Genomic DNA, 18,433 nt, shown 5'->3' with positions numbered 1-18,433 from the left:
TGTGGTATATTTGATACTGAATCAATAAAACGTAAAATAGTGTCGGTGACTATGCTCTTGTGTTTTCAATTACTTTCTGTTTAAAATATATGTTATGTATTGAGTAAACTATTTCTCTTTAGAGGCTGTCAGACAGTCCACCAGAAGTCTCCTGAACGAGGTCCAGAGCAGGGGTAATGTCCGGTTATCGGCCCACACGTTACCAAGCAGTCATTTCAACGGGCCTTTACAAAGGTCTACCAGTATTTTAAGAAACCCGTCGAAAACTTATAGTCATAGGAATGTTTTGCCAGAAGCTATTGATGACGTAATAAGGAGACACAGTTCAAGGTCAATAGGGTCCCGCAGCCGTATCCCTGCATTCACTGATGCTCCATTGGAACCGTTGGTTCCAAGCAGGCTCAGTCAGGTACACATGCAGCAATTAGAAGATGGTGAAGATGATGGGGATGATGGAGAGGGCAGCGAGTCCGGGGAATCAGAACTGAAACCACAGGTTATTGCTTCTGGGTCCATAAGAGGCTCCCTGATACATGCTCCACAAAGACGGAGTGACGAGAAGATGTATAATATGTCTACAAATGCAAGGTTTTGCTCTAGGATACCAGATATTACAAGGTCAGGAAGAAATCAAAAAGCAATTTGGGATCTTCAGGAAAAGTTGAGTCATTTGAGATTGAAATATGAGAAGGGCATTCAACAGCACAGGAAACTAGAAGATGGCCAAAACATGCCTTTACATTTTCAGTAAACATGACTAGTGGTATTGTTTGTGAGAAAATATCAAACACTGTGTTCATACTTATTTATAAATAAAATAAATAATTGTAAGTAAAAACTGTAAATAATAATGGCCAAAAACATCTCTTTACTTGTTTGGTGACCATTCACGTAATAATGGTCATGAGTGATAACATATTAAGAATTGCATGAATTGTTTGTAATTAGAATAAATCAATTTTACCATTTGAGCATCCTACACTGTGTAGTGTATTGAATGTATAAGCTTTTAGTCTAAGGTTTGAGTTCGCTCGCACAAAACGACAATTTCAATGACTGAAATTGCTAGTTCCATATACATCGGAAGTGTATCATACTGGTAAATTAATTATCTTCTTCTGCAACACAGTGGGTCTGCTCAATTTTCAAAAGGGTCTAACAGACAGTATGCCAGGGTTTAAAGTGAAAGTTGACTTGAATACATTTTTTTATAATATAAAATAAGTATGTAAAATATGTGATACATTTATCGTTATGTTTGCTTTGATGTTAATTTACAAGACGAATAAAAGTGTTATTTTACTCTGTTAAAAAAGCTTTTAAAGAAGTGTGTGTTTATCGTTTATCTCTTTGCCGTTCATGTAAATTTCGTCTTCTCGCCAGTGATACGGTTGCACCTCTTATTGCAAGTCAATTTGATGTCTGACTTACGTCCGAACTTGGCATTGTGCATGGCATATTTAGCATCAACTCATTACGAACACAAGCTTTTACTGATGAGGATGATGTTGATGGAGATTAGTTCTTATTTTAAGAATAGAGAATAATAAATTTACTCATGGCTATGAGTAAGAGCACACACTGTTTGGATTGTACTCAGGAATTGTTTTTATTTTGGCCTGACATTGGATCGATATTAATATTTCATTGGCAAGATAAGGGTTTTGGTGACTGCTCGAACATTATATTCAAGAATGGTCATATTTCTGTGACTGTTAAAACTCCAAGTTTCGTTTGTGTCCGTCACAATACATTTCTGTATTTTTAAGAAACGATATTTAGCTAAAAATTACATATTTTTGTTTTTATGGAGCGGTATTCATGTCAAAATTGTAATGCGCAATGTTGCAAACCGCTAAGTGCCTACTGCTTCATGATCAAAGCGCTGAGGCACTGAAGTTGTTCGCTACTGCATAATTTAAGACGCAACTCATTTTAAAAAAGTAACTGCAAGTTTTAAATGAACACACGCCATTCAAATTTATAAAGAGTGTGTCACAACGCACGGGTCGAGATTTGAGTGCACTTTTTATCATCCTATTTATTTCATAGAGATAACTTAATTAGAAACAATAACAACAACATGACCCTTTTTGGACGTTCTGAAAGCATAGAAAGTATAATGAAAATGAACTGAATATAAAGACAATTTGCAATCACCATCGTATTAAATGAATATTGCTGGAATACCAAATACCTATGTTACTAAGAATATAACTTCATGATGAAAATTCCCTGTACAAAACTTTTGATTTTTGACACCATATACACATTTAAAATATACAATAAGATAATTGATGAAAATATATATAAAAAAAACAATCTGCGAGCGATACTTATTACTCACGAATAAGGTAGTCATAAAGACAGCACTGTTGACCCGTACTTAGTTGTTTATGCATTACTTGTTACCCTAGCAGCTCACACGGTGTCTACAACTCTGACCTAAACATAGGTATGGAGCACTAATGCGCTTTTTCGGCACAGCTGTTTTACCCAGCTTTTCACCTTAAATGACTTACATAACGCCAGCAGACACGCATGAATAATTTCGAATATTTCATAGGCTTACTCGAGATAAAACCTCGGAACCTCGGCTTCCTCACTGTGTCTGTGGTCAGCGCAAAGGATGTAGCACTGTTCAGTGTAAGGAATTCCGGAATACTCTCTGTATGTTCAAACGACACAAATTTTGTCCCAGTTACAATTACGCGTTAAAATCCATCTCGCAGAATTTCTGAGTCAGTACTCGTTCACTAAATCGTCCGGGGAATATAATTGACCATCGATAAACACAGTTTAGCTTTCAATATGAGAAAACAATAATTACCGAAATATTATAGTGTCAAAATAGAGGAAAATCGTTTAATTATCCAACCACAATGTTTACCGTTCTCAGTCAGCACGTCTGGAAATCGTTCCTAAACGCCTGGGTAGGTTGCTCTTATATACAAGTTTGCTATTTTGAATTCAATTTTTATCGAAAAGCATTGTGCTAAAATGTGCCATTTACAATTCGCAATGAGATTTTTAATGACCCTCGTCATGCGAAAATGGGTCTTATTCCATATGCGCCCATCATATATAAAGCCCACTCAGCCTGCGCATCTCTCAGTCTGGTCAGGACATACATAATGAGACCATAGCACATTGAGTGATTTTATAGCCAACAGCATCGCCTCTGACCAGACTACGCAAATGCACATGTTGGGTTTAAAATACGCTGGCCGAAACGCACAAGACCCATTTTCGCATGAAGCGGATACGAAAGTTTGATTTAAATGTGTCGAAACAAAACTGCGTTTAAATCAAATATTAACATTATATTTTTTTCTATAGTGAAGAAATATACTCATAAAAAGGCATGTGAGAACACATATGATGTGCACTCCAGTAGTATAATTTTTATCTTCTTACATTAATGTGTGGTTTGACAATGATAACATACATTTCATGCGGGGAATACTCGACTTACAAGTGAAAACCCCCCACAATAGTTAAACTTTTGTTTTCAATTTATTTATTTAGAAAGGTAAATTTTCAAATTGTATTTCAAAGTCAGCATTTACGCCGACTACATTTTTAAAAGATATTTATTGTTATATTTAGTGTTTTTTATATTCGGTTTAAGTGAGTATAAAGCAATTTTGAGGTTGTCTAAAGTATACCCGTAGTAATTGGTGAACTCATGTTCAACGTTTTATAAATTAAGAACTGTGGATATAAACAAGCTTAACCTTCTACTATTGCGTTGTTAGCACCCGTAAATACAAATACAAAGATCGCCGCTATCTGTTGAGAACAAAAGAACGTTTCCCAGAAATATCAAATTTAACACCGCTGTAGAAGCATGAACAAGGTTACGAAACAGATAATCCTCGTTATATTTCATTGTTTTTATATTCGGTTTGAGCGATTATGAAGCATTTTTGTTGTTGTCTATCGTATCACTGAAGTTATTGTTGAACTCGTGTTCAACCTTTTATAAATTGAAAATATAAACAAGAGTAACCTTATACTATTGCGTTGTTTTCGAGAATCTATTTATAGCCTCAGATTATGAATTACCTGTACCACGTCATCAAGACGCAGCAGATAGTGGACTATTTTAATCATTCATAAAAAATCTCTTCCGCGACACGTATAATACAAACATTGTTTATTGATTCGTTTCTATATAAGTTCTGTTAAAAATATTCCATTTAACACGATATTCACATACTGTTTCCATTTGAGAATGAATATAGTTGAAGAATTCAAACCTGTTGCATAAATTATACAACTCTTTCTCGCGCGGATACGGGTAGTAAGCGGGTAGTAGGCTTTTCGTAGATAGCAGCGAACTGACTAGAAATTTTCGACAACAACATTAGCTGTTCGCTGCGCGAACAACTAATAAACGACAAACCTCAATACGTCTAACGCTTGACTGCAATTCGAATACGAAACTAAACTAAATATTAAAACTTGTTTCTTAATATTATAATACTGTCCGTATAGTTTTTGGGCAATGTTGTAAACCGCTTATGCTTAATGATAAACGATAAACCGCAATACGCTTGACTGCAATTCGAATACGAAACTAAACTAATACTTGTCATAGCTAGCTACAAGTAACTGAAACGGTATCGACGTAAATTGTCGCCCTTCAAGTTTGTCAGTTGTAGCATGGAGATACTTGCCTCGTGTTGACAAGCGGATAAATAGTGACATTAATTAAAGGTTTGTTATGATTCGTTTTATAGACCGCTCGATTTTTAACGAAAACATAGATAAGCATGGTTGTTTGCCGTCAATGTCGTAAGCTTATTATTTGTAGGTAGACGTACCGAAGGATACTTTCATGAACACGTGCTCTCAAACATCAATGCGAACAAACATGTGATTGATATAAAAATGCACTTGCAAATTAATTGACTTCGTAGCATGTGTATACTGGTGACAGTGCCTTTTCATACCGTTTATATGTCAATTTCAAAGTTTATGAGGTCTCTCCGCGCATGAGGCTGCATTGTGTGAGTGTTTCGCAGCACTGTTAATAAGCATAAGACTAATGAAAGACGCGATAAATTTTGAATAATAGCTGCAGTTCCAGCTATTTATAGACATTTTATTTTATTTTGATCCGGTCGTGTGCTGTGGGTAAAGACTGGAGTACTCGGGGAAAACCACACCTGTCGGGTGTTCTGACCACCATACAAACTCGCATGTAGGAATCCATCTGGAGGAGCTAGTGTGGCAACCTCTTTCGTCGCTCTCAGACACATACTCGGTCTTATAAGTGTGCATACAGGCTCCAATTATAGGGTATGGAGCCAATACGGGCCCGTTAGCGTACCTTCGGCGACTCTTTCACCGGAAACTACCGCGCTCGAACTTGGCGCATGCGTGACCCAGCGGGCCACAGAAGTCTGCCAAGTTTCGTCACTCTCGGACACATACTCGGTCTGATAATTGCGCATACAGGCTCCAATTATAGGGTAACGGAGCAAATACGTGACCGTTAGCGTACCATCGGCGACGCTTTCACCAGAAACTACCGCACCCAGACGGGCGCTCGAACTTGGCGCATGCGTGGCCCACCGGGTCACACAAGTCTGCCAAGTTTCGTCGCTCTCGGACTCATACTCCGTCTGATAAATGCGCATACAGGCTCCAATTAGGTAACGACATACAACGACATGATATATGGTTTTGTTGACTCAGTATAAGGGTGACTTGACATAATTTATTGACACAAGCACCCAGTTTAATTTAATATTGACTTAATATATTGACAAAGTGACTAAATATATTTCTATACGGACACAACAATGTTAATTTTGTAAGTATAAGACAGTCAAGGTTTTCCATAAACATCCATTCTCTTGGCAGAGATGTCGTTCGTGCTTTAACATACATCTCTGCAAGGGGTCAATGCAAAGAATCTTGTCAAAAGTCATCAAAGTAGTTGTACACTCGTTCATGGAAATATCTAGGACCCAGGCATAATATTTTAAAGTAATTACCTTTAAAAACTTCATGTATTGTTAATTAATCGACAGATTTAAAAACAATTATGAGAACTATGTTCATGTCCATTTACGCAGATAGCATCACTCCGCTAAAATGTAAACAAAGGCCGAAATGGTGATGAAAAGCTTGTTTATCTACAAACACATTGAAAGTTTCATATCGTAAAGGTTAATGTTAAATGTTTAATCAAATGAAATAGCTGAGTATGGGAATATATCGTAAGTCTGCATGTTGAAAAAGCATAATCTTTTGCAAAAAATAATAAGATAATAATTATCTTTGATATGCTTACAGTGAAAGAATTTAAGTCCAGTAAAAAACCACCTGTCACTTGCCCCAAAACCAGCCAGTCTGTGGCCAGTCCCAGTCAGCCACCACTCGGGCACAGTCTAGGGTGTCAACGACTGCCAGGGTCTCACCAAAAAAACTTGCCGCCTCAAGATCTTCCTTCTTGCAAGAGCGAAGCCAAAATCTGCAAAAGAAGCATCCGGTTAAACCGATGCCTATACCAGAAAGAAGGCAATATCAACCCCAGAAAAGACGAAGTTACATGTCAAGGCACAATTTAAGTCCAGTAAAAAACCACATGTCACCCCAAAACCAGCCAGTCTGTGGCGAGTAGTAAACAGTGCCAGTCTGCCACAATTCGGACACAGTCTAGAAAGTCAAAGACTGCCAGGGTCTCACCAAAAAAACTTGCCGCCTCAAGATCTTCCTTCTTGCAAGAGCGAAGCCAAAATCTGCAAAAGAAACATCCGGTTAAACCGGTCCCTATGTACATATACATGAAAGTGTAAAAGTAGATGAAACAACAAATATTGCATCAGCCCCATAAAAGTCGAAATTAAGTATCATGCATGGAAGAAATTTACATTTAGTCGTAGCTACCGTGCTTATGTAGAATATTGCAAGTTAAGAAATAAGGCATCAAAGGCAGCGCATTACGCCAAGAAAAAACATGAAAAAGGAATAGTAAGTTTGTAAAGACAAATGCCAAAAAATTCTGGGGCTATGTGAAAGAACAGACAAAATCTAAATCTGGAATAGGTGATTTGACTGATGTGAATGGGGGGACCATAACTAAAGATACGGAAAAGGTCGAAGTCCTGAACAATTTCTTTCCTTCTGTGTTCACTATTGAAGGGGACTCTAGGACACCTGATTTTAAAAACAAATTACACTCAAATGAATATATTGAAGACGTACCATTAACACCGGACAGCATATTAAAGCAGTTAAAATCGTTAAATATAACGAAGGCCACAGGACCAGATGAGTGTCATCTCATGTTACCAAAAGAATGTGCAGAACAATTATTCATGCCCTTATATATAGTTTTTTTTTCAAAATCGCTACAAAAAGGAAGCATACCGGGTGACTGGAGATTAGCTGATGTAACTTGTATCTATAAAAAAAAGTTCAAAAAGTAATCCTGGAAACTATAGATCAGTGTCTTTAACATCGGTCATGTGTAAAATGCTAGAAAGATTTGTGAAACAGAGTATAATGAACCATCTGAAGAAGCATGACCTACTTTCTGATAGTCAATATGGATTCAGAGATCATAGAAAAACAATTCTTCAATTATTAACTGTATTAGACAACTGGACTGAAACACTTGATGAAAATGAAAGTTGACACAGTATACTTCGATTTTGCTTAGGCATTCGATACAGTACCTCATAAACGTCTCCTACACAAGCTATCAGAGTATTGTATTTCAGGGACTCCTCTCCCTTGGATAGAAAGTTTCCTGTTATGCAGAAAACAGCATGTGGTTGTCAACGGTAACAAGCCTAGGTGGAGTGATGTGATTTCTGGAGTCCCTCAAGGATCAGCATTAGGCGCGCTATTGTTTGTCATTTTTGTTAACGACCTCCCTGAAGCTGTGAAAAGTGCTTGCAGACTATTTGCTGACGATGCTAAAATTTATTGTGTTATAAACGGGAGGCGGAAACCTACAACGGGCGAGGCATGGTGAGGGGTGATAACCCCAAAAAAGGGTTAGGGTAAGGGTTAGGGGTCGGGTTAGGGTAAGGGTGGGGTTTAGGCTAACCCTAACCCGACCCCTAACACTAACCCTAACCCTAACCCTTACCCTCTAACCCCCCCCCCTTGCGCAATACCATACCATGCCTCGCCCGTTGTCGTTTTCCGCCTCCCGTTATAAACTCAAGACTAGACCAACACATTTTACAAGCTGACATTGATGCTTTTTGTGATTGGAGCCAGAACTGGTTATTACTACGTTTTAATTACAAGAAGTGTAAGGTAATGCATATAGGGAATAAAAACTTTGACACGAAATGCCATATGATTGATACAAATGGGAATAATGTTGATATTGACATTATTGAGTCAAAGAAAGACCTGGGAATAAATTTTACATTTCATCTGAATTTTGATCATCACATTAGTCTAACAATAATAAGGTTAACTCTTACATTGGTCTGATTTAAAGAAACTTTGTGTTTATGGACAAACGTCAATTCCTTTTACTGTATAAAGGGCTTATACGCCCCATTAAGGACCATGGGCACATTATATATTTCCCTGTGACTAAAAAGAACAAAAGAATAGTAAAAATACACAGCAAAGGGTCACAAGATTAATCCCGGAGTTGAAGGTCTTGCCTTATGAACAACGTCTTCGGGAGCTCAATTTGTCAACGCTAGATTAAAGACGTGATAGAGGTGTCATGGTTCAAGTTTTTGAAATAATTCAGCATATTGATGACTTCGAGTATTCACATATGTTTACACTCTCCAATGGCGACCATGATATTAGAGGACATAAATACAAACTGAAAAAAGGGAGAGCCAATAAGTGCATACGTTTAAATTCCTTCACAAACCGCATAGTAAACGCATGGAATTCGCTTCCAGATGAAATTGTTACTTCGAAAAGTTTTGATGAATTCCAAAGAATACTGGACATTCTCTGGCAATTGAAACGTTTTAATACAGAGCACATTTACTACCATTAATTTATGAATAGACGACCAAACCGGACCTTGTCCGGACGACCACAACGATGACAGATCGAGGGGAATTATAGTCCATCTAGGGACTAATCAATCCCAATCATCACAAGGTATAATTGTATGTAGATAATTATTACATTTACACATGGGCATGTGTATTGCTAAAATATTGCAAGTCAACTTTATTTAATGTGGTAATTACTTTAGTAATGCTACTTCTGAGATTGTTCAATATATTGCTTTTAATACTTTACAGTTAATATATACACATAATTAATAGTTTGCATTTTAAATAGACTATAATATATTTCTGTTTGTATGACACAGGATGAGAAAATTGTGCAGCCAGTCCGGGATTAAAACCTGGGACCTCTTGCTCTTCTGATTGAGCTAGTCAGGGCGCCACAAAATATCTCCCCTTTAGTGACAATCACTTAGTTCGTGCACTGACATTCTCCTCTGTCAAGCTGGAATTTGTTCGAGAATTCAAGTCACATGGATCGGTGTAAACCTGATCCATTTAAATCATGGACAGATTTTGTTGAGAATTGCTTGTATCATGGTCCCACATTGAGACCAAATGTTGCAGGATGGGAAAATTGTACAGCCAATCCGGGACTCAAATCTTTGACCCCTTGCTATCAGGACCAGTGCCTATGATCATGCTGTGAGATACATGTGCACAATAAAACATGTATTTAATTACTTGATCACTATTGACGGTTACCGGTAACCTGGTATATTGGAACTGCCGCCATTGTGGGATCATGCTATTGGTCATAATCAAGTTCTGATCATATTGACTAACTTATATGTAGGATAGTAGATGTTTGTTTCTGTCCACAATGCTTAAAACTATAAATATATTAACTGCAATTCTAGGCTTTAGATAAAATAAAATATGATAAATGAAATGCTTAACATTGCTGAATTCTTCATTCATTGAACAGTGTTTCAGATTGGGTCGGCCCTTCGGCTTTTGGCCGATAAAAATTTCAAATGACCGAAGAAATTTAATTCAGTGCGACAATCGTTGCGACAAATAAACCGTTCGTCAGACAATGTGACCGGTACATTTCTGTAGGAATAAGTCAAGTCTTTTGGACGATCAAATATCAGTGTGCATTGTAGACCGCGCGATTACGCGAATCGCACTATTTTTTTCAAAGATCGCGCACATTTGCAGCATGTGTGCGATAAAATTCGCGCGCTCGATATCCATGAGTATTTTTAAAGATCAAAGCGATATTGACTTCGCCGAAGTTTTAAAGTGCCGATTTACCATCGTCTTTCAATAACATGTATCTAGTTACCCAACTTCAGGCGAAGCGTTGTTGTGTTGGAAATCGATATTGACCAATGAGAGCGCACGCTTTTAGTGAGCGACAACACTCGTAGGCAGTCAGTCAATACCTGCATTAAAATTATGCAGACGACGCGTGACGTAATTGACATAAGCGTTTGGTTTTGTGGCAGTTTGTTTGCTTTGTTAGACCTACCATTCTAATCTGACGTTACATTGTACACCTCCACGATGAAATCGTGGCGAGTTACTTAGAAAACTGTTGATGGCAACCGGGTGCCATCCTCGTGGAAATTGTGCATTTCATGCGTAATATTGTCGAAACATTTATTCGACGCGTAAAGCGTTTTAACAAGTTATCTTTGAATTGATTTTACATAACTGTAAACGTTTTGTTTAATTCGCAAATGGGCATACTAAAATTAGTAATTTTAAAAATCTTCCGAATTTTAAGGTTCGATGTTTAATGTAGACGCGACTGGATTATGGGAAATGGATAGAGTTGGAACATGTATGCATCCATCGATCAATACGTACGATAGGGTTATATGTATCTATGTATAAGTATAAGTTAATTTCGGTTGGAGTTTTAAATAGAAAACTCTTACACATCAAAAGAGTGACCTCACTATTAATTGTATCCTTGAAATTCTCTCTTTACATTTAGTTGTCCTCGAATGCTTTGAGCTTTTATGAGTACACACGTACAGCTCATCCTGAAGGTCAATAGCTGGGACTTGACCATGAATAACTGAAATTTCCTAAGTCTATAGTTAAGTGTTGTTTGCAGTAAAATGTTATTGGATTTAGTTTTGACTTGTTTTTATTATTATTAACTGTACGATAACAAAGCTGTCTGAAAGTGTTTTCATGATTTAGGACAAATGTTTGTATTTCAAGAGTCTGAGAGAATACTTTCCAGTCAACCCAATTGGAAAGAGGTCTGGGTTCAATTCCCAGCAGGGGCACCTGAAGATGATGTAATGGCAACACATTGTTTATTGATAATATTCAATCGGTACTTTCATTTCAATACAATTATTGCAATGGTTTTAAATTTCATTGACTAGTTTATAAATATCAAATATGCATGAAATCAAATATTTTATTGTAATTACATCAATAAAGCAATTATCCCGTATATATTATTTTATGATATCAATATCAGTATCAACTTCCTATTACCAGTATATACACCATTAAAGACAACGTCCGTTTGTGAAAATATCCACAAAATATACCATAAGAAAACTAAATTAACTGCTGTTTTTACTCTTGAAATAGGGAATTCAAGCGTCAATTCAACCAAAATTGAGGAAATACTATGAGTTTTCTAAATTTTAAAAATTAAAACTATGATATCCTTATTGAATTTTTTAACTGGAATTGGGAAAAAAGATATGTTTTGCCATTTGGAATATGACTGAATAATGGCTTTAAAATCAGCTGAAAAAAGCCCTGAGTTACAAGGCAAATAAATGTGCATCTAAGTCTTAAGAAAAACATAGATTTTATTCAATACCTGGTGGTTTTTTTTCATCATGATCTCTTACCAATTATACTTTTACATGAAACAGTCTCGGTCTGATAAGTGCGCATACAGTCTCCAATTATAGGGTAACGGAGCCAATACGGGCCCTCTAGCGTACCTTTGGCGACTCTTACCGGAAACTACCGCGCCCAAACGGGCGCTCGAACTTGGCGCATGCGTGACCCAGCGGGCAAAAGAAGTCTGTCAAGTTTCGTCGCTCTCGGACACATACACGGTCTGATAATTGCGCATACAGGCTCCAATTATAGGGTAACGGAGCCAATACGGGCCCGTTAGCGTACCATCGGCGACGCTTTCACCAGAAACTACCGCACCCAGACGGGCGCTCGAACTTGGCGCATGCGTGGCCCCCAACGGGCCACACAAGTCTGCCAAGTTTCGTCGCTCTCGGACGCATACTCGGTCTGATAAATGCGCATACAGGCTCCAATTATAGGGTAACGACATACAACGACATGATATATGGATTCGTTGACTCAATATAAGGGTGGCTTGACATAATTTATTGACACAAGCACCCAGTATAATTTAATATTGACTTAATATATTGACAAAGTGACTAAATATATTTCTATTTGGACACAACAATGTTAATTTTGTAAGTATAAGACAGTCAAGGCTTTCCATATACATCCATTCTCTTAGCAGAGTTGTCGTTCGTGCTTTAACATACATCTCTGCAACGGGCTCAATGCCAGGAATCTAACAATTTACAATATAACGATTTTGCTATTGGTCTTAAAATAGTTTAACAATTCATCGCTTGAGTATTTTCTTTCCTTGAAATTGTGTATGAGCTTAAATGGTCTATGCTAGACAACATTTATTCATCAGCCTTCTTATTTAACGCAATACATTCTTTCTCTTACAACAATACTTATATAATTATAAATATATATACTTTAACAGTTCTATGATACGTATATTAATATACACTGATTGTATGTATCTCATATTATAATTAAAACAAGTGTATGCTTTTTTTTCCATTCAATATTATTAGAACGCGTATTCCATTTTGCATGAAAAGTTGGTGTATCTCAATTATAACTTAAACATATATGAGCCTTGTTCTGAGAAAACTGGGCTTAATACATGTGCGCAAAGTGTCATCCCAGCTTAGCCTTTGCAGTCCGCACATGCTAATCAGGGACAACTCTTTCCGTCTAAACTGGAATTGTCTGTAAGGAGGGACTTCCTTGAAACTAAAAATACCATATAAGCGGAAAGTGTTGTCCCTGATTAGCCTGTGTAGACTGCACAGGCTAATCTGGGACGACACTTTACGCACATGTATTAAGCTCAGTTTTATTAGAACGCGACTCATATAAACATGTTAAATATGCCTCAGTCCAGTCTTATTCAAGTCAAAATAATATAAATTCAAATTGCATATTAGCCATTTTTATAAGTGTGCATACATTTTATTTTTTCCATATAGTAAGGCATACATTCATATAACAATCGTGTAAAATTCGTGCCACATAAATAGCAAATCATAAACACATACATATAGGGTGTGTATAGACATAGAAGTAGAAATCCAAGATTCATATACAACACATGTTTCAAATAAGAAAAAAAATGAAAAGAACAAAACCTGAATATACTTAGAAGATTAAAGATTCACAATATAGTAAAGATTCACATTAATGGTATTAACATAGTTGCAATCATATCCCATTCATGTTAAACAATTAACAAATATTTTGTTTTTATACCGGAAAAAAAACGGATTTAAAATGAAAGGATGAGCGTACTATATACAATATTTCCTTTTAAGGAAGCACTTGTTGCGTTTCTACATGATTTCATAAACATGTACTTTTGGTTTTCCATACCTTAGTGGCCCGAACTGTTGGATTTTAAATAAATACTTTTACTGACATTCTGTGAGTACAATAGCTGTGTTGTTGGACATAATTACGTCTTTGAATGTAGTATAAATTAAAGAAAAAATATTGTTAGAAAGGACCATTTGGCTTTTAAAATGGGGTAATGTAATACGTGTTTATTAAACGATTCCCCACACCACATTCTAACTTTGTTCCTGTCTTAAAAGGTAATGGTCAGAGGGAAGGATCCTAATTGCCTAATATGTATATATACCAATGTATGTTTACACTTACATAACCTGCGTGATCCCATCTAAAACACATTAAACATGCATGATAAGGCCTAAAAGGATAAAAACAACAAGCATTAGCATCGTTATACTCGTGTTCGTTAACTCATGCTGGTGTATAATTCTTAGAATGTGCCTGTGTAAGCTGGAGCAGTAGTTCGCACAGCTGCGGTGGTGGTGTGAAAGGAATGACGTGCTCGTTTGGTACTTTATGAGCTGAGATACACTATGCTTTTTGCAACGAGTTTTGCTACAATGGCGGGATTTACAAATCGAGTTGTTCTTGTCCCATCTGGAGGACTGGAAAGTGCTGTGAAGGTAATCTTATTATATAATTTTAAATTAAATATCCACACATGTATAAATCTATGCAAATTGTAATCATTTTTGTTTATTTTTTCACGATGCATGTTCACTGAAACAAATGTACCCCTACGTTTTGTTTTGAACAAAATGTAGTGGTCAGAATAAACTAATGAATGGGAACGTTTTGATGTCGTGCATGCATAAAATGATATAATCATCACATAATTATGCAAACCATAACACCCGCAGAAGAGCGCTTTTGATGAAACAATATTATACTGTATACCAATAAATAAAGATGATGTTATTAGTAAAAAGAAAGCTAATACTATAAGTGTTTTACCGTGTAAAGAAGCTCTAAACCTGAGAACACTTAAAACAAAATTATTAATCAAAAACGCTAACGGAAGCAGAATTAAATGTTGTTCTTATTTTTCTTTTTTTTTTTCAAAATTACAATCGATATTTTGAATAAAAAAACGATAGAACATACTTACTATTTTTATTTGTTTTTTGTATGACTTTCTCTTAGAGATTCGAAATATTTCATTTTAGCTTTTTTATTTAAGCACGTTTGTAGTTCTCAGCAAATTTTAATTGCCGCATCGATCTATGAAAGATTGTCCGTAGATGTTTTGCAGCCCAATTGACATGATGGCGTGATTAGTAGAATTACGCATTCATTCGAAATAACAAAAATGGCTGCCGCGATGGTTTTCTGAACGACTGTTTAGCGATTAAACGACTATCGTCGATCAATAAAGTATTAATTTGAAAAAAAAATCAATTTCAATCCCAGTGATTTTTCCTATCAGTTAGAATTAAGCCAAAAACAAGTTGCCAATCAACAGGTTAGTATATTCTTTCGACAGACAGTCCTACGATTACACAGGGATAAATTTATGATGACATATGAAGTTAAATTTCTCTATGTGCACACACTTTAAAGTTTTATAAGCACAGAAATAAACTTATTGTTTTTTATATTATCAAAACTTTTCTTAATACTTAGTACAGTCAGCAGTAAATATGCACATTTGTAATAATATTTAAGATGATTATTTCCTATGCATTCGACGCATTGTGTACATTATATATGTATAAATTATGAGTTATTTTTGCATTTGGCAGCGCCATGTCAACAGTGATTCGGTTGTTTATTTATTTTATTTTTTTTTTGTTTTGTTATACCCAATAACAAGCAGTAAGGCATTGGATTATTTAAGAATCACCTGTTCCATTTTTTTTCTCACTGTAGCAACTTTACATCTATATCAAAGCGGTATGTGGGGATATTCATAACTGTCAGTGAACGCTCCAGTTGTATCTACTCAATATGTAATATCTTACAACTCGTGTTGGTGCCTCGCATGGTGTTCATGCTTATTTCATAACGCGATCGTAATCGTTAATGCGCAGTAAAGCAAACATATATTGGTAAATTTCTCTTGTATCGATTTATTATATGTTGCAACCGTTGACAAATCTGTCATAGGCGAATGCTAGTTTTTCTCAATTATGGGAAGTTTTCATATAAATGTATAAATGTACATTTATGCGAACCTTATTAACAACACAATGTTTCGCCAATCAATGCATAAATGAACGTGTTTCATCATTTTTCCATTAAAAATATATTTATGTAAAAAGGACATAACTGCAAATTGATGTTTTCATGTTCTAAATTAAGTTTCGAAAACAAGGTGACTCAAGCTAATTAAAAGTCAAGTTCCTATCAAGTCTGTTTTGCATGTAAGTGGTAAATGTTAATATACCTAATTACGTTTGATTATAATTCAATTTGTATATGACAGGCAAACACGCAAAATGGAAAGACACTAAAGGAAATGTGCATACATCTGATACTGTGATATGGAATGTTTTTTCAAAACCAAAATGTAAATGTATCAAGGTTTATATGCGCAGGATGTCGGACTGGCCTATTATTTTTTCATTTTTAGCTTGCCAGCATATTTCAATCCAGCACTGTGTGCAAGGACAACAAGAATGTGGTGGCAGTCCAGACGGGACAGTGTACACAGTGTAATCTCAATTACCGCAAAGCAGGTTACAACAAGGGTTGTGGTAAGTCATGATTTGCAAGTTATACCGAAGGTTCGATCGTTTTTAATCAATATGTACGTTAAATGGTGAATTATTCATATAATAATAATGTTAAATAGGTTAGTACCAGCAGAGGCCACCGACGCGGCCTCAGTGTTAAGCGGAAAATATGTACATGTATAGTCCTTGACTGGTAACATTTTTATTTCTGATAAGGCAAGTACACCGGGGGCCTCGGTTAGTGTAGCATACGGTCGCAATCGTGATCAATGAATCCTATATACCAGTATATGCCGGGTCGTGTAGCTTTCAATTATTGGTTGATTTAGAGAATAGGCAAATCACTGCTTTACTTGTAATACATTTTTTTTACATTAATGCTTGGAACCTACAGATGTCTATCAATTATTTGTAAAAACACAATTACAATTGAATGTTGTTTCAAAAATATAATTTATATTAATTTGCCTATAAAAAAGCATGAAACCATTTTCTTTGAACTATCTTTCCAAAATACTCATCAAAACTATTGGCGCTAAGAAAATCTGTAAAGTTGTTTACGCCATAAAATCTTTTATTGAAAGTAAATTTCCTCGAAAAAAGATGGGAACGAACACAATTTGGGCACACACAATTGGGAACCAACAATTTTGGGTACACATTTTTTCATTAGGAAAGATGGAATACCTGTTAGTATACCGGGGTTCCCAAAAGTATCATTTGAAAATTGGTGTACGGTAAAGTATACTTCAAAGTACCCAGGGTACGCGGAAGTAGTATCCGTGGGGAACTTGACCAGAATACTAAAACTAAAATTGTGTTTCATTAATAAACATTTGCAAACATACAATAATGCGCTTCATTATCTACTGACATATCGTTATTTATAACAGAAAAACTCTTCTTCACCATCAAAATTAGTATCTTCTTGAAAATGTTGTATGCTAAGACCTGTTTCTTAAATTTAGTGTAACACAAAAGCATTCATTTTCTTCGCTGATTTAGAGTAAGACATTGTATATATTTTTACACAAACAACATTTATACATTGAATAGAACGGTTATTTTAATATTCAAGAATGAATTGGTGATTAAAGCCCTTTTGATATATTTCAGTTCGTTTACCTTGCAATGCTAGGAACGGGATGTGTGATCATACCTGTCTTACAGAGAGAGGTGTTCCCAAGTGCTCGTGTCGCAGTGGTTATATGCTTGATACGAATGAGTACTCTTGTAGAGGTATGAGTAATAAAATAGTTTTGTTAACGGTTGTTTTATTAATATAAATAAGTTCACACACAGATTAATTTTTTTATCATAATAAATGATATGGGACTGTATAATCGCATTGTTAACTAACATTCCCCAAGCTTGAAATATTAAAAACATAATATTAACTGAAAAAAATCAAGGTACAATGAAATGTGTTTGTAGATATGGATGAATGTCAGACAGGGAATTCCCGTTGTTCACAAAAGTGCATTAATACTGCCGGAAGTTACAAGTGTAATTGTGGTGATGGCTTAGCCCTATACAAAGATAATGTTTCTTGCACAGGTAAGATCACCTTATGTTTGTATAACAAAAACGACAATTCAATGAAGCTACAACTAGTATTTTTCCGTGCACTTACTCAATATGAACACTTATACATTATTATACATGCTTGTGTGCACCACAGATGTCGATGACTGCGTTGGTGTGGTTTGTCAACATGGCGGGCGATGCGATGATAATGTGAATTCGTATTTGTGTTCTTGTGCAACAGGATATAACGGTCGACATTGCGAAAAAGGTAATAACACCGATGTTTGAAATCGACTGTTGAAGGCAAAGATTCTGGTTTAATCTTTTTTTCATGTTAAATGTTGTGTTTTATGTATTGTATTGTATATTGATTTATCACTTGTCTTAAAAAAATGAGCTGCTATTTACAAGAATGTATGGCCTGTTTTATTATTCCAATAGCATTCAATTATGCGAAAACAAACGGGATTTAAATTACATATAAATAAAGTAATTGCAATTCCTATTAACACCGCGAAGACGTGTTCAGCGTAGCTGACTACGATCACTGTTTACGAA

At 35.9% G+C, this 18,433-nt stretch overlaps 1 protein-coding gene across 1 annotated transcript in view; it reads left to right on the top strand.

Moving 5' to 3' along the window:
* LOC127875353 (uncharacterized) overlaps window positions 1-18,089 on the top strand; it is a 50,352-nt gene extending 32,263 nt beyond the window's left edge. The window contains exons 11-14 of the mRNA XM_052420354.1: window positions 123-496; window positions 16,246-16,369; window positions 17,487-17,587; window positions 18,030-18,089. Coding sequence (XP_052276314.1) covers window positions 123-496; window positions 16,246-16,369; window positions 17,487-17,587; window positions 18,030-18,089 — 659 coding nt within the window. The remainder of the gene's footprint in view (window positions 1-122; window positions 497-16,245; window positions 16,370-17,486; window positions 17,588-18,029) is intronic.
* The last annotated feature ends 344 nt before the right edge of the window (window positions 18,090-18,433 follow it).

Source organism: Dreissena polymorpha, chromosome 3 (genome assembly GCF_020536995.1).
Source record: "Dreissena polymorpha isolate Duluth1 chromosome 3, UMN_Dpol_1.0, whole genome shotgun sequence".
Taxonomy (NCBI): domain Eukaryota; kingdom Metazoa; phylum Mollusca; class Bivalvia; order Myida; family Dreissenidae; genus Dreissena; species Dreissena polymorpha.
This window is presented reverse-complemented; position numbering and strand designations above follow the sequence as displayed.